Raw genomic sequence first — 22,732 nt, 5'->3', positions numbered from 1 at the left:
TTTTTCAGGCAGTTTTGGAATTTAACGTAGTCTATGATAAACCATTGTTTCAAGAATAATACAATAAAAAGAGAGTAAATGTTGCTATGTTTCTAGAGCTCAAAATCATTATTTAAATTCATGTAAAAATATTTGAAATGGTAATTTAAAAATTTAAATGATTTGATTTTTGCTCTTCAAGCAGAAACTTTCAACACTAAATTAATTTGTTTATTCGTATTTGCTTTGCTTTTCTTTTTTTTGTTTTTTTATTTTGGTATGTAATGAAAAGCATCATTTTTTATTTTATTTTTTTATTTTGGTATGTAATGAAAAACATCAATTTATATTTTATTCTTTTATTTTGGTATGTAATGAAAAACATCATTTTGTATTTTATTTTGGTATGTAATGAAAAACATCATTTTGTTAGTGATTACCAATGCCATTTAAAAGTTCTACATAAATACATAGTGCCCATATTTTCACTTGAAAGGCTGTTCAAGTCGAAAGCGTTTGTATAACTTGAATGAATATTTCAGACACGTCGTGTGAGGGATGGAAAGCACCAGATCCGGGAGAGCCATATTACTTCTGTGTCGATGATCTGCCAGTAGACACACTTTCTAGCATGGAAACAGCCTGTAGCAATGTATGGTTAATACATCTATGGGTCTCCGTTTTTATTTATTTATTCAAAGAATGAGCTATAATGACAATTTAATTTATAGATTTTTTTGAGTTCGGACAGGGCAGATTTTGTACCACAAAATATCGAAACAACCACTGCTCTAAGAAAAGGGGTAGCGAAACATTCTGTATTACTTTTGTTCGAAAATGCCTTGACCGATTGCAATGATATCTTTTCATTCCAACAACTATCTTGGCAGTGTGGTGTGCTGTGAGAAATCACGGCCAATAAAGCGCATACATGTAGAATAGGTATATGCACCATAATTCCCACATCGTGAAAGGTTAAGGAGTGGGGGAGGTAGTAGTGCGCTGACCAGCAAAGCTGCATATCATGAGATCAAATCTTGTCAGGTGCAATTTTTTTTTCCAACCTCTAGCTTTGACTTGAAGCAGACTGACGGGCGTGCACAGCTCTTGTTATAGTTAAGTTTACCAAAACTGGTGATTTTCTAAGAGCCTTAGCACTAGATCTTAGATCGTTAGACCTTAGCCTTAGAACTAGAACTTATTAGGCTTTTTGATCTATTGTGACCAGTTATTATTTGCCACAAAAAACTTAGGCTATTGGATTATTATTTTGTAAAAAATGAACATTTAGTTTTATTTTTACCCAGAATTCACAGCGCAATACCGCATTTTCCTAATTTATTTATCTCTGAGCTAGGATGGTTGAAACGAAAAATGGTAAACATAAAGACCAAAATGTATTTCTGCTAGCGAAATTCTTAAACATTGGGCATCAAAGATTTTTTATAACTATATTTTTATATTGAAGAATGGCGGTCTGTGCTTTGATCAAGCTAAGAAATCAATAGCGATTTTCTTTTACTGTCAGTTTCACAAAACTAAAAAAATTAAACATGGCTTCGCTTTGTCAAATGCATTGATTCTTGTGTAGATTTTGCTGCTGATTCCAAAAAGCCTAAGATTAAAGAAGCTCTATGACAAAAACAGTAAAATTGCCAAATGTACGTCACCAAAGATTTTTCGGCATGAATTAGTTCCGTCAGAATGAGCAAAAATCACAACAGTTAATTATATTTAAGGGTTAAGAAATTAAATTTTGACTATAAATCTAATCGAAATGGTTAAAGTAAAGTAGTTTGCTCAGCGATATGTTGCATACAACTGAGATTCATCTACCCTTTAACATTCAGCTAGTCTATCTATATGTTTACAAAAATATTATGATTTTCTACTTTTATCCGTTTTTTATCTCCTACAAGAAAATTCCACATGTTTTTGCTACTACTAATAATATTACTGCATCTTGTCTAACTTTATAACGAGAAATACTTTTTTAAATAATATGTTATTCTAAGTTATTTATGTTATGTTATTCTATAATATGTTATTTTATGTTATCAATATTGTACCATATGAATGTAAGATACAACAATGATTATCGTACAGAATTTTTGAATAACTTGTTCAACAATACTCACTGCAAAGGGCTTGCTTGCTATGTTATTGATATGCTGCTAGTATGTTGCTGAAATGTTAAAAGCTATGTTACTGGTATGGTACTGGTATGTTACTGATGTCGTAATGATATGTTGCTGGTATGTTGCTGGCATGTTGCGGATATGTTGCTGATATGTTACTTATACAGTATGTTACTGATATGCTGCTGGTATGTTATTGATATGTTATTGATATGTCATTGATATGTTACTGGTATGGCATTTATATGTTACTTACATGTTACTGATATGGTGCTGGTATGTTGTTGATATGTTACTGATATGTTGCTGGTATGTTACTGATACGTTATTGATATGTCATTGATATGTTACTGATATGGCACTTATATGTTACTGATATGTTGCTGGTATGTTGTTGATATGTCGTTGATATGTTGCTGCTATGTTATTGGTATGTTACTGATATTTCATTGATATGTCACTGATATGTTACTGATATGTCACTGATATGTTACTTATATGTTACTGATATGTCACTAATATGCTACTTAAATGTTACTGATATCTTACTGATATGTCACTTATATGTTGCTGATATGTTGCTGCTATGTTATTGGTATGTTACTGATATGTTATTGATATGTCATTGATATGGCACTTATATGTTACTTACATGTATATGTTACTGATATATCACTGATATGCTGCTGGTATGTTGTTGATATGTTACTGCTATGTTATTGGTATGTTACTGATATGTTATTGATATGTCACTGATATGTTACTGATATGTCACTGATATGTTACTCATATGTTACTGATATGTTATTGGTATGTTGCTTATATTTCAAGGCTGAGATAGGCTCAACATATGCAACTGCAGCAGATTTGTCAGACGCTGATTCAATCTTCATGGCTGTGGCTAGTCAACTTCCTCATGCAGACCCGTAAGTTTACAATGACGTAATTAATGCTTGCTTACATTTTATGTAGTTGCAAGTTCTCTGAATGAAAAGGTATAAAACCTCAAGTTCTGTGAGCTTTTGAGCTTTGATACAATCTATTTCACTAGTTATTGATTTAATCATATTAATAGGGTTAATAAATCAATGGCTATTTATTACTCTTGTTTGTGACTTTTGGGGATTGTTTAAACTAGTTAATTTCTCTATGGCTTGCTATCTAATTAGGCTTATAAGTCTATGGCAATTTATTTAATCTGGTTTATAAGTCTATGGCAATTTATTTAATCTGGTTTATAAGTCTATGGCAATTTATCTAATTAGGCTTATAAGTCTATGGCAATTTATTTAATCTGGTTTATAAGTCTATGGGGATTTATTTAATCTGGTTTATAAGTCTATGGGAATTTAATTAATAGGGTTTATAAGTCTATGACTATCTATTCATGGTAAGGTTATCCAAATAATATTGTTAATATTTGCTTGAGATTTTTGTGCTGCAAGACATGGGAGAGACTTGCTGAAACTTCTACAACAAACGAGCGATGAATAAATTGGCCGATTAGATTTGTTTTTAAAGCACATAAATTACATAATTTTTTTATTGTATGTTTCCATACAGTAGCGTCTTGGCTTTTGAATGAGCTATTGTTTGCCATGGTGAGACAGACATTGGTTGTTGTTTATAGGATTTCCCCAGAGCTCTACCGCAGAGATTTTTACTGGCATACGCTCGGAAATTGTGACATCACAATTTTCTTATGCAGTGTTGTGCGCTCTTTCCGCCTATTTTATTGCTTACCACTTATATTTATCAACTACGATAATGACGCTAGTGTCAGGCGAAGATAGGACAACTCCAGAGAACCAATGAAGATGACAAAGGAATCAGTGTCATTAGTTCTCCATGTACAGATTATTTTTATGATAAATAACTCAGATTCCAAGCGCCATACTATGTTTTCCCGATGATATTATGCACTAGCCCTCTCATTTTATTGTGATGTTAAGGGTCGCGACTGAGACTAATTAGTTTCAAGCATTGCTTGATCTCGCGAAAGTGCGATTGACATGTAGTCCTAGGGCCACGCAAGCGCAGGTCACAATTTAATCGATGTGATTTCATTACCTTTATCAACGACAGTACATTTATTGAAGCATAATTAATTAACCCAGAACATGTGTTTGTATTGGTCGGGCGTTAGCACGATCCCGGGCATTTTTGATTATCTAGAATCCTAGTTTATTATTAGCGCTCTCTGGGTTTAATAGCACCGATTGTCACCGAAAAGCGCAGCCTCAGTGGCAGCGAAAGGGATCGACTACCTAAGGCTAAAAAATAATTGTGACATCACATTTTGAGAACCTGAACCAAGTGTTTTTTTTTGCAGGACGCACTTTTGTCACCCTGTTTTTCATAGTTCTATTATTCTTTGTGTATTGAATATAAGCTCATTCGAAAGCCAAGACTGATGTATTGAAATATATAATAAAAATTATGTAATTTATGTGCTTTAATCATTAAGAGTAACTACCATGTCAATCACTATTGCTAAAAATGACGTGTAGAAGATAACTTCAAGCTTATAAGTACATGCAGTACTAAATAAATGCTGATTGTTCGGACAATTCCATGATAGATATTTTTTGATATTTCACCCCTATTACTCTAGGGCACTAGCAGCAAATCGAAAATCTCTCTAAAGCGAAGCTGTTTTTTCAAAGTCCAGCATATAGATCAATATTGATATATTGATCTATATGATCAATATATAGATCAATGTTAAAAACTTTCAATTTTCTTAGTTTCCTTCCTGCTTAGGTGGTAGGCAGAAATACAATTTATGAAATATTGCAAGTGTCACCACAAGCTGTTTCGGTAGTGGCAGCTGAAAGTTTACGATTGTAGAATATCTGGAAATCAGTTTAAAATATATAGATAAATTTATATTGGTCTAACACTTTGCGTACCAAAAGCCGGGTGTGCAGCTCAGCCCAGCATTTGTGTATGGCCAAAAGCCGGGTAGTGAGGCTTCAGTAGGATTTATTAGTATTCATACAAAAGATTTATGCATAGTGAGCAGTTAATTAATCATCCTATCCATACTTACACGTAAATGAAAGAAAACAATTATCTGTCTGCATTGAGCCGATGGAAAACATGGTTACACCCATCCTGAGATTTGTTTCGCTTGGCAAAAACTTAATTTTTAACCTCAATTTCTTCTTAGCGATGACCAGTCGTGTCAGTCGCATTACAGCTACGGAGGTTTCACTAATTATGGGTCTATGAACGTATGATGATTATCTATTGAGCAATAGTATTAATGACAATCATTATTTTTTAGCACTAATAATAATACCGTAAGCTATAATAATATTGATAACTCGTCCAAATCGAGCATGCTCATGGTAGTATCAGGTAAAGCCAAACAAGTATCAGAGCTCATTCTGTATTTGTAGCCTTTTTATATGCTGTCAGTTGATTTCAAATATTATGCTAATTAATGTGGTATCAAAGCAGTTTTCATAAAGTGTTTGGTTCAAGAATTATGACTATTTTGCAGAATATCCAGTTATGTCTCGGTAAAGAAATTATTTTTGTAGCGAATGAGTTAAACCAATTCATAATCTTCTACAGCAGTAACTGTAGTTAGACCTATACTCATTATGGTTGCCATTATAATTATGAACATGAAAGTCCTTTTAAAACAAATATTATCTCCATCTCTTTCGTTTACACTTGTTCTAGAGCAAGTTGTTTTTGCCGTTGCAGGAATGCTGAGGACCTGACCTTAGCATACTTCAAGGTTGGCAAATCAGATCGATCTGCGTGCTACTTTTTCCACAGTAAGTTTGAAGTAGGGAACCATGCGGACCCTTCACTTGAACTTTGACCTTCACTTGACTTCATGCTGCATGTTTGATTTAACTGATTATATCGGCCTATAGATAAAAACACAGACATATAAATAAATTATGTCATATATATACACATGTCTGCCATGTTACATGTATTTATTTCACTGTATATATTACACGTATTACCGTAGCCATTGACACATTTTTGCGACTTTCCCAATAATTGCATAGCAATTTAATTTTGTTATTCTTTGATAACATAACCAAAGATTTTCAGGACTTTTATGGTAGTGACAGCGTTGTTCAAAGATTTCTTTATAAAATTAGCCTAAAATAACGAATCAATTTAAAATTTTGGTTTTAGAATTTCCAAACCAAAAACAAACATTTTTTGTGTGTAAGTTCTGTTAAGCACCGCGCGAGTCAAAAAACAGGTAATTAGTTATGTTGATGACATTATAGCCGATTCAGATTTAGATTTTTGTGATTACACAGATAATGAAAATAGCAATAGCAGCACTGACTCTGATGGTGGTGAAAGTAATGGTTTTGTGAGAATAAGGAACATTGTAGAGGATCATTTTAGCTTCGTCGCCTCAAACCGCTTTATCAATGCACAAAGTGTAGATACAATGATTTTTTTGCATAGCAGTGTTTGTTAACATGTCGGCAAAATGAAATATGCAACTAAAGCAAACGCTCTAGATGGAGTTCGAAATTGAAAAAAATATTGTATACATATCATGAAGCATTATCAGCAAAATGGCTGGCAGTAGGCTGATAGCTAAATTTGTACATGGACGGCAGTGAAAAGGTTATGTAGTGGAGGTGTGGCAATTCTTAGACAATACAACATTGAATGAGAAGTACTTACCTTTTTGAAGTAGGAATTTAGTAGGCGAGAACAATGCTTTTTCCAATGGCCGCAAGAAACAAGTGTTCATGTCTGAGTTTACGAATAACTCATTCCTCCACTCAGGTTCGCGTAATCTTCCCTGCACACGTTGGCAGTAAATATTAATTACGTGTAATTTACTACTCATTAATTTATTTTATGATTTAATGAGTAGTAAATTTTATTTAATTTACTACTAATATTTTCTACTAATCCCACGACCAAACACCAGCGAAGCGATTGCTTGGGAGATTTATGATAAATGCACATGTGCACACAACTCACGAAAATTATTCATAAATGGCCGTCGCAAAGCCTTGTACCGAAATCTCATCAACAAATTTAACCATTTTTCAATGGAGTCGTTCAAGTATAATAACGATACAAAACACATATAAAACTATTTAAATATGTTACCAAGTCTTTATTATTTGTAGAAAACTTCCTAAACCTTACCCATCTGATCGGATTATACATAAATAGACAGATTAATTCGGCCTGAAATCAGTATTAAAACTTGCCAAGCCTTATTTTTATCAAAATTAAGACCGGCAAACGAAACGCCGAGCGACAGAGAATAGAACAATTAAGTTGTGCGCATTTCACGAAAAAATAACGTGCACATTTCACCAGTCTATAGCATTGTCAAATTGCCGAAGGTTTCTGTAATTAACGTAGAAGTACTGAAATATAATCGTTTCTTTTTTGCCGATTTCAAAGTAACTGACATTTTGGACACTTTTGAGTACTTTGGTATTCTAACTGATGTCCAAAGCAGTGAAAGTAAAGGAAATGTTGATGATATTTTTTCTAACGATACTTATGAGATTATTACAATATTTAATTATAAGAATAATTATTCGATTTTATTAGATTTAATTATAAAAATAATTATATAATTATTCGATTTTATAAGATTTGTTAAATAGATTTTCTAAAAATCTATATAAATATCACAACTTCTTGATATTGTTAGTTATAACGTTTTGAAATGTAAACAAAGTTGTGCATTGGTTTTCTATTATTACTGTGTTACTATATTAATAATATTGGTTATTTTAATAATATCAGTGCATTTTACTTCTAATATTGCATTTCTCTTATTGCAGGGGGCGAGATATAAACATATAATCTTTTCCTTTCATTATTGCTGTTTGTTGTACAAACACCCAGTTTGTATAACACCCACACCCAGTACATTACAGCTACCATTGCAGTTATCCTAGTGCACTGCAGTGCCATTTGACTGTTAATATTGCATTTCTCAACCATAAGTACCCTTTCTTTTTTCCAATATCACTTTGGTCGTGGGCTGTATGACAGTGGAATTTCTAGTTTAATTTTACTACTTGCTCATATTAATTCAGTTCCCTTTGTCCGACCGAATCGAAAAAAGGAAAGACCGCTCTATAAGGTGGATAAACACACACTCACACAAATATATAGACATATTTTGTTCCCGTTTATATAGTAGATTAGCATTTATTCATGAACAAATTACATTTCTAATGCAACATTTTTTAACACTTTAACAACAACTTTTGACATACAATCAGCACCATTTATGGATATAAATTAGATCGCAAGATACCAATGGTGTGTAACCAATGGTGTGTAACCAATGGCATATTAGATTGGTTTTTCTCTGTGTCCTATATTTCATTCAATCTTATACCTCTGTGTAATAGTAACCTAATACTCTTAGGTGCAGTCAACTATGGGTATATGGGAGGATACAGCGGCGCTACTGGAGGATACAGCGGTGCCTCTGGAGGATACAGCGGTGCCTCTGGAGGATACAGCGGTGCCACTGGAGGATACATCGGTGCCTCTGGAGGATATAGCGGTGCCAGTGGTTATTCTGGTCCAGATGCTGGATATATAGGAGACTCGGGTGCTATGCCCACTATTTCTTATGCAGCTGATTGCATGGACCCTGGAAGAGTAATTTGTGTTGGCGAATCAATGACCACGACGACGCCTTCTCTCTCGTTGTCGACTCCCTCCTTGGATGATATTTACGCAGACCTTGGTGTAAGTTTTCCTTAGACTCTTTATGTTCACTCTCTCATTATACTTAGCTGCTCGTCGATCCAATTGGGTTTCTGAGCTTTTTCAAGTTTACCAAAAATCATCACAATGCAATGTATGCGTATTTTTTTTATCAGCGAAATTGGTAAAAAAAATAGAAAAAAAATAATAAAAAGTTTGCAATTAGTAAAAATATAACAATAAGCAAAAAATAATTATAGTTGCAATATTGATTATTGATTAACTGAAAAATATTGATTAACTGAAAAAATATGACAGCCTAATATTAGAAAGGTAATGTATGATGAGGTCTGGATGCTATGCTGCACTATTAGCTAGTCAGGTACTAGAACCATAGAATATGGCACAACTCATCAATAAAGATAACATTCACCATCTCATTCAAATTATAAAAGTAGGTTTGTTTCGATTAATTTAGGTTTAACAAGTGGCTCTTGACATTTCTTTTTATGTTACTGAGTATTGAAATTTTACGTAAGTCTATTGGAAGACTGTTTTATTGTGATGGAACTCTGTATTCATTTGTTTTTTGACTGGAAGCAGTATAAGATATTGGTAACGGTAGACTGATTTTTAAAAATTTAGTGTTATAGTGAGAATCTTTTTTATTGTATTGCCATTTAAATAAAACTTTGAATCTGCTATTAAGACAATTTTGTACTAGTAAAGTTTAATAGCAAGTAACACAAGAAACTGAACAAACAGAGACTTAGATGAATTAGGAGGTGGCTTATCATAGATACAGCCATAGTTTATCGATATAATAATTAATTAATTATAATAATATGTAATATGCAATGATATATATTATTTTATGTGTTATAATATGTATTATAATATATTATAATATAATTAGGACTATGATACTGATAGTTGATATAATATCAATATCATTAGCTTATTAAAGATAAGCTTCTAATACTGAGAATGATATAACTGCTATGATATATATTATTATACTATATTATAATATATAGAATAATATAATAAGAACATATATATGTATTATTTATAATATTTATCATAGCAATTATATTGTCATCAATATCACAGGCTTATCAAAAATACTAATTATTCCATTGATTCTTCCATTATCTCTGGTAATGGGGATTCACATTCACCGCGAAGAGTAAAAAAATATAAACTTGCATCATTGTCTACCATTCAACTTCAATGGTATCATAACTCCAAACAATAACATTCGACCTAAGTCCAAGTTAAAACAAATTTGGTCTCTTTTTAATGATTCTACCAAAATAATACGCTCAAAGTTACTAGTTTTCTTGCATTCATTTCGGGTGTTAGCAACCAAAATACACAAAAGACAGCAACATATTTGGCACATTAAGGCATGCATGTACATTGTAGGTGAATGACTCTGACTTTGTCAGCCTACTAGTAGCTGTCGACAGCAGGCTTGATGGGAACGGATCGGTTTCAGCCGGTGATCTCTACACCTATGCTTTTGCTATGAAACAAGCTACCTCGGATGATGTAACAGCCGATGAATTGGTTTGCATTTTATTTACTGATATTTTTCTAACTGTTTTGGTTTTGGAGCTGCGTTTACACCAAGACGATGTATTGAAGTTGCTTCCACATCCTCAAAGTCTGTTTGGTGTGAAACGAAAGAAAATTGTAAAAATTGCTTTGTACTTGTAACGGACACAAGATTTGTGAAATGCTGTATATTACGTTGTATGATTTTGACTGCCAATATTGACAGAGTTTAACATGGATCTGACTGATAATATCTTGCAATAGCCCCGTACAATGGTGATTTATTATGTTCTCTAAAAGAAATCAATTATAAACAGTATTAATAGGATTATGTATGTTTACAACAGGATGATTTGAAATCAATACTAATTGATCATTAGTAATTATTGTAAATATGATGCATAGACGTACATCGCATCTAGCAACGGAGTGACTCCCTTTTCTGTTTACGCTGATAAGCTATCCAAAATGGAATGGATATCGATGTTGTATTTCTTTGGCTAAAAGGGGACAAATATTTTACAGTCGAGGATTGAGTCGGTTTGGTGCAAAGTCTTTGTAAGAACATATTTCAAATCATAAACAAAAGTCATAAACAGACTAGACCACTCCTACTCTCTCAGAGGAAACACAACTCCGACACATTGTCCTCGTGTAAACACATCTTAACTACCTTTTGCTCAAATATTATTTCTGTATAGAATATTGTGATAATGCGCCGTCAAACCTGGAAGACGAAATTGGTTCGTTTCGAGATTGTCTTTTTATGTCAAAAGGGTCTCATTGCTGTAAGGTTATTACGTTTTGTGTTTAATTTGGTCCACCATACAACAACCTGCAGTACTAGAGATAATTACTCAAATCATTACTACGGATTTGTTATATGAAACTATGGAAAAATTAACTGTAAAGCAAAATTAATAAAGTGACAACTAACAGAAATGTTTTTATTATTACCTTGGAGACACGTAAACTGAAGTATTGGTTCAGCGATGTAGAGGTAGTTATAGAAATACTCAAAATAACTTATTCAAGTGGATCCCACTTATTAAAGTACAGGTTTGACTGTATGAAATGGTTATAAGTAGAGGTTTGACTGTATGAAATGGTTATAAGTAGAGGTTTGACTGTACAAAGTGGTCAGAAGTAGAGGTTTGACTGTACAAAGTGGTCAGAAGTAGAGGTTTGACTGTACGAAATGGTCAGAAGTAGAGGTTTGACTGTACGAAATGGTCAGAAGTAGAGGTTTGACTGTATGAAATGGTCAGAAGTAGAGGTTTGACTGTATGAAATGGTCAGAAGTAGAGGTTTGGCTGTACGAAATGGTCAGAAGTAGAGGGTTGACTGTATGAAATGGTCAGAAGTAGAGGTTTGACTGTACGAAACGGTCAGAAGTAGAGGTTTGACTGTACGAAATGGTCATAAGTAGAGGTTCGACTGTATGAAATGGTCAGAAGTTGAGAGTTGACTGTATGAAATGGTCATAAGTTGAGAGTTGACTGTATGAAATGGTCATAAGTAGAGGTTTGACTGTACGAAATGGTCAGAAGTAGAGGTTTGACTGTACGAAATGGTCATAAGTAGAGGTTCGACTGTATGAAATGGTCAGAAGTTGAGAGTTGACTGTATGAAATGGTCAGAAGTTGAGAGTTGACTGTATGAAATGGTCAGAAGTAGAGGTTTGACTGTATGAAATGGTCATAAGTAGAGGTTTGACTGTACGAAGTGGTCATAAGTAGAGGTTTGACTGTATGAAATGGTCATAAGAGGAGATTTATGAAATAGTTCGTAAACATTTATGAAAATACAGCTTTCTGTAGTTTTGGTTCAAGTATTTTTATATTTATATTTTTGCTGTATATTTTTAAATGCAGTTTATTTTGATAGTTTTATTTTTAGCTGGCTGATAGCTATCTAGTTATTTACCTATCAACAATATAAGTGGTTTTCATTAGGGAGGAGCAGTTGACACGTGTGGTAAGATTCTTGACAAGGTAGGCGGGGCTTCGAAAGCAGAGGTGGAAAATATCGCTAGTAACATCATCGGGGTAGTGGGTGCAGCCATGGTGACAGCTAATGCAGCCACGAACAGCACGGGAAACAATTCAGCCGTGAGTATAGCTAGCCTCCCAAATCCTAGCTATTTAGTTACGTACATATACGTATGCATAATAGAAGTTTATAAATGATAAATGGCTAGTATGACATAATGTATTCTCTACAGTTACCAATGATGGCCACTCGTGATGAAACTTGTATCGTTAATAGCAATTAATTCTTTATCTCTACAGGTATCCATAATTTGGCAGTTGTCCTTACCTGATCTGCTGTTGGCATGACAATTAATCTCTGTACTAGTACCCTGGCAATTTAGAATGATGTAAGAAATCGTAAAGATTACTTTCTGGTAAAGCGTTACCTAATCCATTATGTTTTTTATAGTCTGCTGAAAGTCTTATCACCAACACATTAAACGTAATGAACAAGATCGGGGAAGCGGTATCGGATACCCTCAGTACCAATGATAGTGCTGTGGTTCTCGAAACCGACTTTGTTGGCATCGCTGTTGCAAAGGTTGACCCGTCGAGTCACAATGCATCGATTGCAACTGGGTCTGTTAACATCACTTTAGAAGACAACCCTGGTATGGGTGACACTCCATTGCAGGTAAATGTTATTGTCGCATGTTTTAAAAGATTTGACAAAATTTTGTTAAATTTTAAAAGATGAACTTGCACAAACTTTTAGTAAACTTTATCAGAAGTATTGATACTTTTCTATCATTTGGGATTTTTTTTTGTCTTTGCGGTGATCTGATTACCAGAATGTTTTAAGATTAAATTCGATAAAACCTGGTCGTGGTTAAAATGCTCAGAAAAAAATGCACCCAAAATGACATTAATAGTTGCTATACTTATTATCGGCTGTTGTGCTCAAGTTGTACCGCTTCTGTCAGTCTTTCTGCAACTATAGATGTCATAATCACACTTTCGTCTGATCTAAGCGTTTTAACCGCGATCAAGTTTTGTCGATTTAATCTTTAAGCATCCTGGCAGTCAGATCACCTCAAACATCTAAAACTATTGTAAATGATAGAAAATACAGATAGTTTCTGATAAACTCTACTAAATTTAGTGTAAGTTCATCTTTAAACTCTTTGATAACAGAGTATTTTATGTAAACAATAAACAACGAGATATTACAGTCAGCTATTCACTCGTTGCTCTCAACAAACAACGAATATGAAACGTTTTTGTGAAATTATGACTTTTGCATTTTTGATTCCAAAGCGTAAACTAATTTTTTAATGAAAACTGACCAACCAATAGCTGCTAAACATGTCTTAGCTGTTCACATTGCTCACTATTGTTGTTTCTCGCAAGTTTTTTGACGCGCTTTTCATCGTTTTTGAATTGATGGTTACTTTTTTTTGCAGATGAGCTCATTCGCCTCGGATCCCTATAGCACTTTTGCAACTAACACCGATGACTTCGAAAGTGGTGCTGCCCCTTTGTCTATGAAAGTGGTTGGTAATGACAGCGCATCTGTCAACTTCAAGGCGGCGTCTAAAGCTAACTTCTCTATTGAGAGAGAATCGGAAAGCGTTCCAGCTGAAGGAGTAACAAAAACTTACACATTTACAACACTTTATTCATTCATGAAGGTAAGTATATAGTAAAATGTACATGTGCTTTGTCCTAACTAAATCCACTGCAACATGTCAATTTACTTTTATCAGTTACTATGTTAGATGTTTATGTGATCAGTTATTATGTTATTTTATTGGTTACTATGGTAGATGTTTATGTTATCAGTTATTATGTTAGTTTATTGGTTACTATGTTAGATGTTATGTTATCAACTATTATGTTAGATGTTATTTTATTGGTTACTATGTTAGATGTTATGTTATCAGTTATTATGTTAGATATTATTTTATTGGTTACTATGTTAGATGTTATGTTCTAAGTTATTATGTTAGATGTTATTTTATTGGTTACTATGTTAGATGCCGGATTAATATTCTGAAATTCCAAAACTGAAAAGCTGATATTTGAGGAAACAATCCTGAGTTTAGAAGCGTAACTCAATATAATGTGTTCATTATTCAAAAGTAAAGCCGCTAATCTCTTTGTTTACTTAAGTAATTTCCTAGCAACCGCTAGACCATATTGCCTTATGTAATAAAAAGTTATTACATCATCTAATAAAACTGAAGATTTTAAAATTGTTTTATATTTTTGTGTTAAACTTCTTTGGAATTAAGTATGAAGGATATAATTGGTGGCTATTTTTTACTAATTTATGGTTAATAATGTAATTATGAAGATGATTTTGCATGTTATTGAAAACAATAAACCCAGCAGAATCAAGAGCTAAATCTTTACTATAGTAAAACCATGTTCGTCCGTCTGTCCATCCGTTTGAAGCTGCATTTAGAGGTTAAGAGAAAATTGATCGCGCGGTAAACAAATGCGGATCTTCAGCTTAACAGCCAGGCACACCACCATCTGCACCACTTATTGTGGAATACTTGTGTACATAGTTATTACTCATGATGGTCTCTCATGCTGCATGGGAGTACCGGTGTACTAATGTACCGGTGTACTAGTGTACCGGTGTACTGGTGTACTAGTGTACCAGTGTACCGGTGTACTAGTGTACCAGTGTACCGGTGGACTAGTCTACTAGTGTATCGGTGTACTAGTGTACCGGTGTACTAGTCTACTGGTGTACCGGTGCACTAGTGTACCAGTGTACTAGTGTACCAGTTTACTAGTGCACCAGTGTACTAATGTACCAGTGTACCAGTGTATTGTAAAACACCACAATGTGAAATGCATGACCTTCCTGGTTCATGTAGCAAGTATTTGGAAAAATGTCAGTTATAATAGGTATTAAATATGATATCTTGAGCATATACCATCTAACAAAAGAATATATTACTTTGTAAATGATGTATCCTACTACTGAGGAACACGCAAGGACGGACAGACAGACACCACTCTTATTATAGCAAAGATCACTAGTATTATAGTAGGTGCTCCTACAATGTAAATAAACTGTTCCAGGAACGTTCACGTTGTAGGGGTTTTATATTATACAAACAGTAAAATACATGTAAATTGCCTAATCTGTTTCAAGGTCTTTCCAAACTCACCCTTTGGTCATACAAAAAGGAAAAACTAACCTTAACTACTTAATTTGTTGGCTGTACCATAACTGCCCTGATTATTATTGTGCATCAACAACTTTTCTCTTTTCTCTGATCAACTTCACTGGTTTTATAGACTGATTGTGGTAATTTTACAATAAGTTGATGGGCGGCGCACATCTTCGATGTCCATTTACAACGATTTTGTTTATTCTTTTGACAGCAAAGTCTATTCTGCAAAGTAAAACTATTAAAAGACATCTTATGCATCTACAATAAAGCAAAATGAAAATGTATTTTTACTGTAAAAAGAGTGGTTTCTACCTGTTCATCGTCTATCTGTATCCTGGGGTTAACGGTTGACTTGCAATAAAATTCATATTACAGTTATTTGGTATCAAAAGATTCACCATGTCTTACTCTGTTGTGTTGTAGGTGCCAAATATGTGGAAATGAGATTACAAGGTCTTAAAAGCTCAAAGACGAAAAGCCGCCGTAGATTGGAATCTCTATATTTCCCTGACGTAGTCATGAAATTTGGTTATTGTCTTGTCACGTGATGTTCTCACGTGATGTTCTCACGTGAATTGAAAGGCCAATAAAAGGCTCAATATAAAACTTATCGTAGCACTAGTTTATGACAAACACGTCGGGTTTTACCGACGACCCCGTATTAAATATAGATGCTCGCTGCTTTACAGTTTTGTTTCGGTTTGGTCTAATCGGCAAGTCGTAATCTGATCATGTGACCCAATACTTCGCAAATAATTTCTGCAGCACTTTTCGATTATCACAGGTGACCAACATGCTCGTCATGATTATCAGACAATGATATGTACTCCTTCAAATTAAGGCTAAAAAGTTCGTTAAACGACTTTTTACGGTAATTTATAAGATGTCACTGCTAAAAGTGACAGCATTACGATGACGATAAAATAGACGCGTAAGAACAATAGACATGGTTTTATTGAATGCGTGAAGTATATTTGTGAAAATATTTCGACGAATAAGGTTGCATGAAAGTGTAAACAGAAACCATCTCTCACATCTACATCACGTTTGAGCCGTTTTGGAAAGAGAATCCAAACTACGGCGGTCTCGTGTGGCTGCGATTTTCTGTTCGTTTTTGAGCTTTTAAGAGCTTGTAATCACCTTTCCACATATTTTGCACCTACAACACAACAGAGTGAGACATGGTGAATCTTTTCATATCAAATAACTGTAATGTGAATTTTGTTGCAAGTCAACCTTTAAGGTTAGGATAAGAGATCACTTTTGACAATGTTCCAACTCATAACATTTAGATTGGTAGACCAATGCTGTAACACCTGCGCTAATTTATCGCCTTAAAGTATTTATGAACCATTGCGCGGCTACCTATCTTTTGTTTTGTCAAAACATCTGACGATCTATCACGATGAGTTTAAATGTCATGGAAGCTGTATGTATAATAGCTACAGCGCTATTATGTACGCAGATGATAATGCTATTGTTGCTCACAGCAAGGAGGACCTCCAGCATGCAATGGATGTCTTCAACTATGCATACACTGCTCTTGGACTGCGTCTCAACGCAAAGAAAACATAAGTCTTATACTAACCAAGATCGAAAATATCAAGTCATGTTCTCTCTGAGATGTCGATTAAAGCTGATGAACATGAGTTCGCTTGTATTTATACTTTCAAGTACATTGGAAGCACTTTATCCGCCAAAGCCAATATCAATACAGGAATTGACAGAAGGCTCCAGGCCGCTTGCATGGCGCTTGAAAAACTGCAGACTCGAGCCTTCAACAACAAGGACATCAACAAACACACAAAGTTGATGGTCTACAAAGCCATTGTACTACCAACTCTCCTGTACGGGTCTGAAGCTTGTGTTACCTACAGCCACAATCTGAAGATATTAGAGAAGTTTCACGATCGAACGGTGAGGAGGGTCCTCGGGATCAAGTGGCAGGATCAACAGACAACGAACTGTGTTTTTGAGATAGCTTGTACCACAAGTGTCTAGGCTATAGTTATCAAGCACCAACTGAGGTGGTCAGGCCACATAGTGCGGATGGATGACACTCGTGTACTAAAACAGATAATGTACTCTGAACTCAAAGAAGGCAAGCCCGCTCATGGAGGACAGAGAAAATGGTATATAGATACCCTCCATTGTAGCTTGAAGGAGTGCTTCATTTGTACCGAGACTTGGGAGAAGCTAGCCAATCCGGCCAAAAACCGGAAATCGTGGCGGAACGGCGTTCACAATAGCGTGAAACTAGGTGAAGAGAACAAACGTGCTAAAAAGGAGCTGAAGAGGGCTGCACGTAAAGCTAGTCAAAGCTCAACCCTTATAACTGAAGACGATTATTCCTGCCCTCTATGTGACAAAGTTTGCCGATCTCGGATTGGACTCACAAGTCATCGGAGAGTGCACTAGCTAGCAAGCAGACATCATACTTGTTAAATGAGGGATTGCAGACTACGACGACAGCGCTATATGTACATTGTTTTTCCTCTCACAAGTACGGCGATATATGTTACCATTCAAATCAATTTTGAGAACTTACCCCGACATGATACTTTACGTTATATGGAATTTTTTATGTAGTATGAAACAAAAACTTTGCATAAATTTGTTACGTGATCTGGAATTTACATCATAGGAGCATCTACTGTATCTACTATATTACCATTATTATTATTTTTATCATCATCAATAGTGTTATTATCATGATTAAATATTCATAACTAAATATGTCTGTATATCTATATTTGTAGATATTTCTAACCATACCTGGTGACCCAAGTGTCTACACGGTCAAGTGCTCTCTAGATGGACCTCACAATGAAACAGACCCATTTCTTGAGGCTCACATAACCGATGAACTAAATGTTACAGTCAACGCCTATAATGTGTCTGTGAGCTACAGCAATGACACAGGTCAGTTTCTGCATTGTACAGTAGGGAGTATGTACAATGTACAATGTTGACTAGATGACAATCTTCACTGTGATAAGAGATGTGTTCATCTATCAATAGACATATAGCAAGGGTATTCTTTTGTCCAGATGGCAGGTTCTAGCCTCAGATGTATTTGATGTTCAACCTATTGATTGGGCCTAAGGTTACACACGATTAAGTTCTCCCTCTATGTTTATCAACTAATGTTTGCAATGAAATCTAGTCAGCCAATGACAGTATTACCAGAAAGTGTTTTAAAGAACCCTTATCTGTCATATATTCCATCAGATGACTTCCATTTTTTTCTATTCGTCGCAAGTTCTAAGAACAACTTATGAGTTCCATTTTGTTTTTAGAATTTGATTTAATTATTTTTGACTTAAATTCAAATTTAAATCAAATTCAATTTTGCCTTAAATCAATTTGAATTTTAATACCAGGCTATAAGCTATGAAATATAAATATGTTAATTTGTGTTAAGCTATAGCAGTATATATTCATTTAATATAATTTAAAAGTGAAGCAACCTTCATGGCCTTACCATTGTTTGTGTACATCTACGAGTGAAGCTACTGATCCTCTGTGGCAGGTGAAATCTCTGTGTTTACTGTTGGTTTTATTGAAAGTTTGTAGACGAATTTATTCATTTTAAATGGTTTTGCTTGGTTTTTATTAAAGTATTATAAAAACTTCACATGTCGTGGTTCTCATATGAAATCTTATAACTTTTACATATTTTTCATGAGGATTATTTTTACTTGATTTTAAGATTTTTTGATTTTAAGATTTTTGATTATTTAAGATTTATTTTTATTTACTTTTACTTGAAAGCTTTTATTCTTTTCAAATTGTTCCATATAGCAAACATTATGGTATTGCTCATGACAGTCGAATGAGCACGGATTCTGACATGACTCCGTGTAGCCACTGAGTAATCTCCGGTGCACTATAGTACTGGGAGATTACAGTAGTAAGCGATACTATCACACATCTTGTATCATAGCTAACTTATCTTCAACCTTTCTAGATGAGATGTCCATATTTCTGAAAGGAGTCGATCTTGGACTGGGTACTGTATATGTCCACACATCAACTGATCAAGTTGAAGGAAATAGAACAAAAAGGTCAACCGGGTCACAACTGTCTGCCGGTGCTGCCGTATATTCTCCTAGAGTCTGGAATGAGACTGCCAAAGCATGGGTTCCAGCACCCAATGTTGAGGTGTGCGGTTTGGTTTTTCCCAGGCATATAGCACATAGCTGTAAGGCTGGTTCACACTTTATCCCCCCCCTCCGTATGTCAGTGCTAATCACACAATAATTTAGTGTGATAGTCTGTAATAACAATGTTCACACTGTCACAAACCCATCTCTGTTTTCATCAACGAATAGTCCACAATATAGCCGTCTCGTTATACAAGATGATATACCAGTCCCCTAGCCACGCTCATAAAAAATAAATGAATCGAGTGATCCACGAAAGCCAATCATCATCGTCAAAGTGGCACACAGTTTGACAGCAATCTTCCTTGTTGCCCCGACGATGCAATTGGTTTACAGTCTACATACTCGACGAATAATCACCAAGAAGACTATGCTGCATCCAGCTATATAGCCTGAAGCAGCCTGTAGCGAATAAGATGCCTTGCTAGTGGTTGTTAATTTTTATCAAAGCCGAAAATGAATATGAAAATATCGCAACTCTGACTTTTTCAAAAGTTCCAAATGATGTCAGGACTTACCAATACAAAAGGCAGTGTTCTACAACACTCAACTGGATTATAGGATTAATTTACCATGTGTTTAATTGTTTCTGTCTTTCGGTATGACTGTACGGGCTGGTATGCACGGACAAAGATAGCTTCAGAACTTCACCCACCACATTCGTAATTTGTTGGGGCTCGTTTGCATCACTTGGGTGAAATTTGCTCTATCTTTTAAGACTGAGCCCTATTATTGAATTTTAAATTTTACTGGAAATGGTAAACTCACAATCGATAAACTTCAGATTAACAAGTTAACTATTCTTGTGTTCAGGTGATAGCTTTAAAACTTAACCCACTATTTCGGTGTTTCTTTGGGTTTCTTTCTCATCATTTCTGTCTCAGTGCTAAGTCTGTTAAGAGTGAGCCCTCTTATTGAATTTTTAAAAAGCTTTTGAAAATTTTCAATAGCTTTGTTTTTGAAAAAAAGTTTTAAAAAGTTCTCAGGACAACATGACACTATGAGGCAATTCTGTTAATGATAAGCCCACTTCTTCCATTTTATAAAAATACTAGAAAGGATAAGCTAGCTAGGCAGGTAGCTAGCTAGGAGATGCAGGGGTGTATTTCAAGTTTTAATTTCAGATTGTAGGTTCAACGTTTGTGACTAATAACTTTTACTATGCTTTTAGACTTATCTTCCTGTGTCTACAATTAACATAACTCACGATGCAAAAGGTTTAAAAATGAAAAAGGTTTGTGTTCAAATTTCCACACAGCACACAAAACATTGAAACCTCTATTTGAACGCCACCTCTCATAGAACACCACTTCTAATGGAACGCCATGATAAGGAAGGTTTGAAAAATACAGTGCCACCCTTCAATTGAACGTCACCTTTGATAGAATGTCACTAGTGAAAAGGTTGGAAAACGTTGAAAAGGGTCGAAAAGTTATGTTTTTATCATGAAGAATAGCTAAAAATTGCAGCAGGTAAGGAAAATGCTGTACATAGATTTTTCAACCTTAAGAAAATTGTGATCGAAAGAGCAGCGAACTGTAAAGTCTGCTGTCGCATCCACATGACAGTTAATAAATTCAGGTTTACATTTCTACATATTTGTTACAAATAGACTATAGCATATAAGAAGAGAAGATAACTCCCGACATTGGATGAGTTATTGATTTATTGCAGATTGACCCTAACTCATCAGGTGAAGAGGTCGTGTTCAAATCCAACTTTATGGGATCAATGACATCAGATATAGTGACACCGCCTAACACAATAGATTTCAACACAGTTTTTGATGACATTGGTGCGAAAACAAGAGAAAACCCATACGTTCTGATACTTGTGTGTCTGCTGGCCGGACTCTATCTCATCCTTCTCATTCCCATCAGACGTCTCGACATCAGAGATTACAAACAGGTATGTCAGGTTATCATATTGCTTCATAGATCACAGAGTCATCATTTAGCAGCATCTTCGTAGTCACATCTGGAAATTTAAATTTGAAATTGATTTTTAAATTAAAAAGGTCAATCTGATCAATAGCCATAATCATTGGAGTACATTTAAATCTACGCTATTATGTTGGGTTCTTGTCGCCAACTTTAGAAAGGTTTTTTTATGTGCAATCTTGGTGTTCACCATTAGTTTTATTGAAACTTTGCAGATGAATTTAATCATTTTGAATGGTTTTGCCTGTTTTTTCTATTAAAATTTAAATTTCGCATATCATAGTCCTCAAACAAAACCCAATAAATTTTACAAAAAGATTAATTTTTTTAGCTGCTAGACTTTAAGCTTTTCTCCTTTTAAGGTTGTTCTAGCTGGCAGACATGGTATCACTCGCGTCAGTGAAATGAGCAATAAAATGAGGAGTTGTTCACGCTTGTTCTCACTATTAAGGTGTTGTCGAGATATCTATGAGATTTCTATGATGCTATTTTCATTTAAAAAATTTGATTTAAGTTTTAATGAGACTGTGCATGAAGTCAAAAAGGCTTTTCACTTGCTTAAAAAGATTCTCCAGTAAATGAAGTTAAAATTTAAAATCAGTGGAGTAAAAGAAAATGGTCATCTAGAACTGTTGGCCAACTGAAGCAACTCATGAGTCTTTGTTGAAAACATTTGGGGCGCATCTTGAAAACGCTTCTACTAACTCTAGTATTATTTACTTAACATGCGACTTTGAAATTTTCTGTCTCAGTATTGTAGGGGCAGTGTCTACTCCTGGACCTAAGGCTACTATGACTCTGAAAAAGTGGATTGGTTTTTATGTCAGTCATTCATTTGGTCACCGACAGTGCATTTATATAGTGTTGCTTTCATTATTCCTTTTTTTAGATTGTTGTTACTCAATTATTTGTCTTAATTAACTTATTGACAAGCAGGAGTTTTAACGGAATTTGGTTACCGTTTTACCTTATGTACCACTGTAAAAGTAAGCACTACTGTAATTATTGTACAATTTGGGGGGCACGCTATTAAAACTCGAATACTTTATGTAAACCCCGTAGCACAGCCATAACCGAGAGAATCCAAAATCA

The 22,732-nt window shown here is 34.6% G+C and overlaps 2 protein-coding genes across 2 annotated transcripts in view; one reads left to right on the top strand and one right to left on the bottom strand.

Moving 5' to 3' along the window:
- LOC137408758 (collagen alpha-1(III) chain-like) overlaps positions 1–22,732 on the bottom strand; it is a 340,292-nt gene that overhangs the window by 219,057 nt on the left and 98,503 nt on the right. The window lies entirely within an intron of this gene.
- LOC137407813 (uncharacterized) overlaps positions 1–22,732 on the top strand; it is a 62,182-nt gene that overhangs the window by 7,495 nt on the left and 31,955 nt on the right. The window contains exons 4-14 of the mRNA XM_068094193.1: positions 522–631; positions 2,949–3,043; positions 5,835–5,908; positions 8,521–8,849; positions 10,236–10,379; positions 12,323–12,478; positions 12,810–13,034; positions 13,927–14,031; positions 18,294–18,456; positions 19,505–19,698; positions 21,375–21,608. Of these exons, the coding sequence (XP_067950294.1) occupies positions 522–631; positions 2,949–3,043; positions 5,835–5,908; positions 8,521–8,849; positions 10,236–10,379; positions 12,323–12,478; positions 12,810–13,034; positions 13,927–14,031; positions 18,294–18,456; positions 19,505–19,698; positions 21,375–21,608 (1,829 nt within the window). The remainder of the gene's footprint in view (positions 1–521; positions 632–2,948; positions 3,044–5,834; positions 5,909–8,520; positions 8,850–10,235; positions 10,380–12,322; positions 12,479–12,809; positions 13,035–13,926; positions 14,032–18,293; positions 18,457–19,504; positions 19,699–21,374; positions 21,609–22,732) is intronic.

Source organism: Watersipora subatra, chromosome 11 (genome assembly GCF_963576615.1).
Source record: "Watersipora subatra chromosome 11, tzWatSuba1.1, whole genome shotgun sequence".
Taxonomy (NCBI): domain Eukaryota; kingdom Metazoa; phylum Bryozoa; class Gymnolaemata; order Cheilostomatida; family Watersiporidae; genus Watersipora; species Watersipora subatra.
This window is presented reverse-complemented; position numbering and strand designations above follow the sequence as displayed.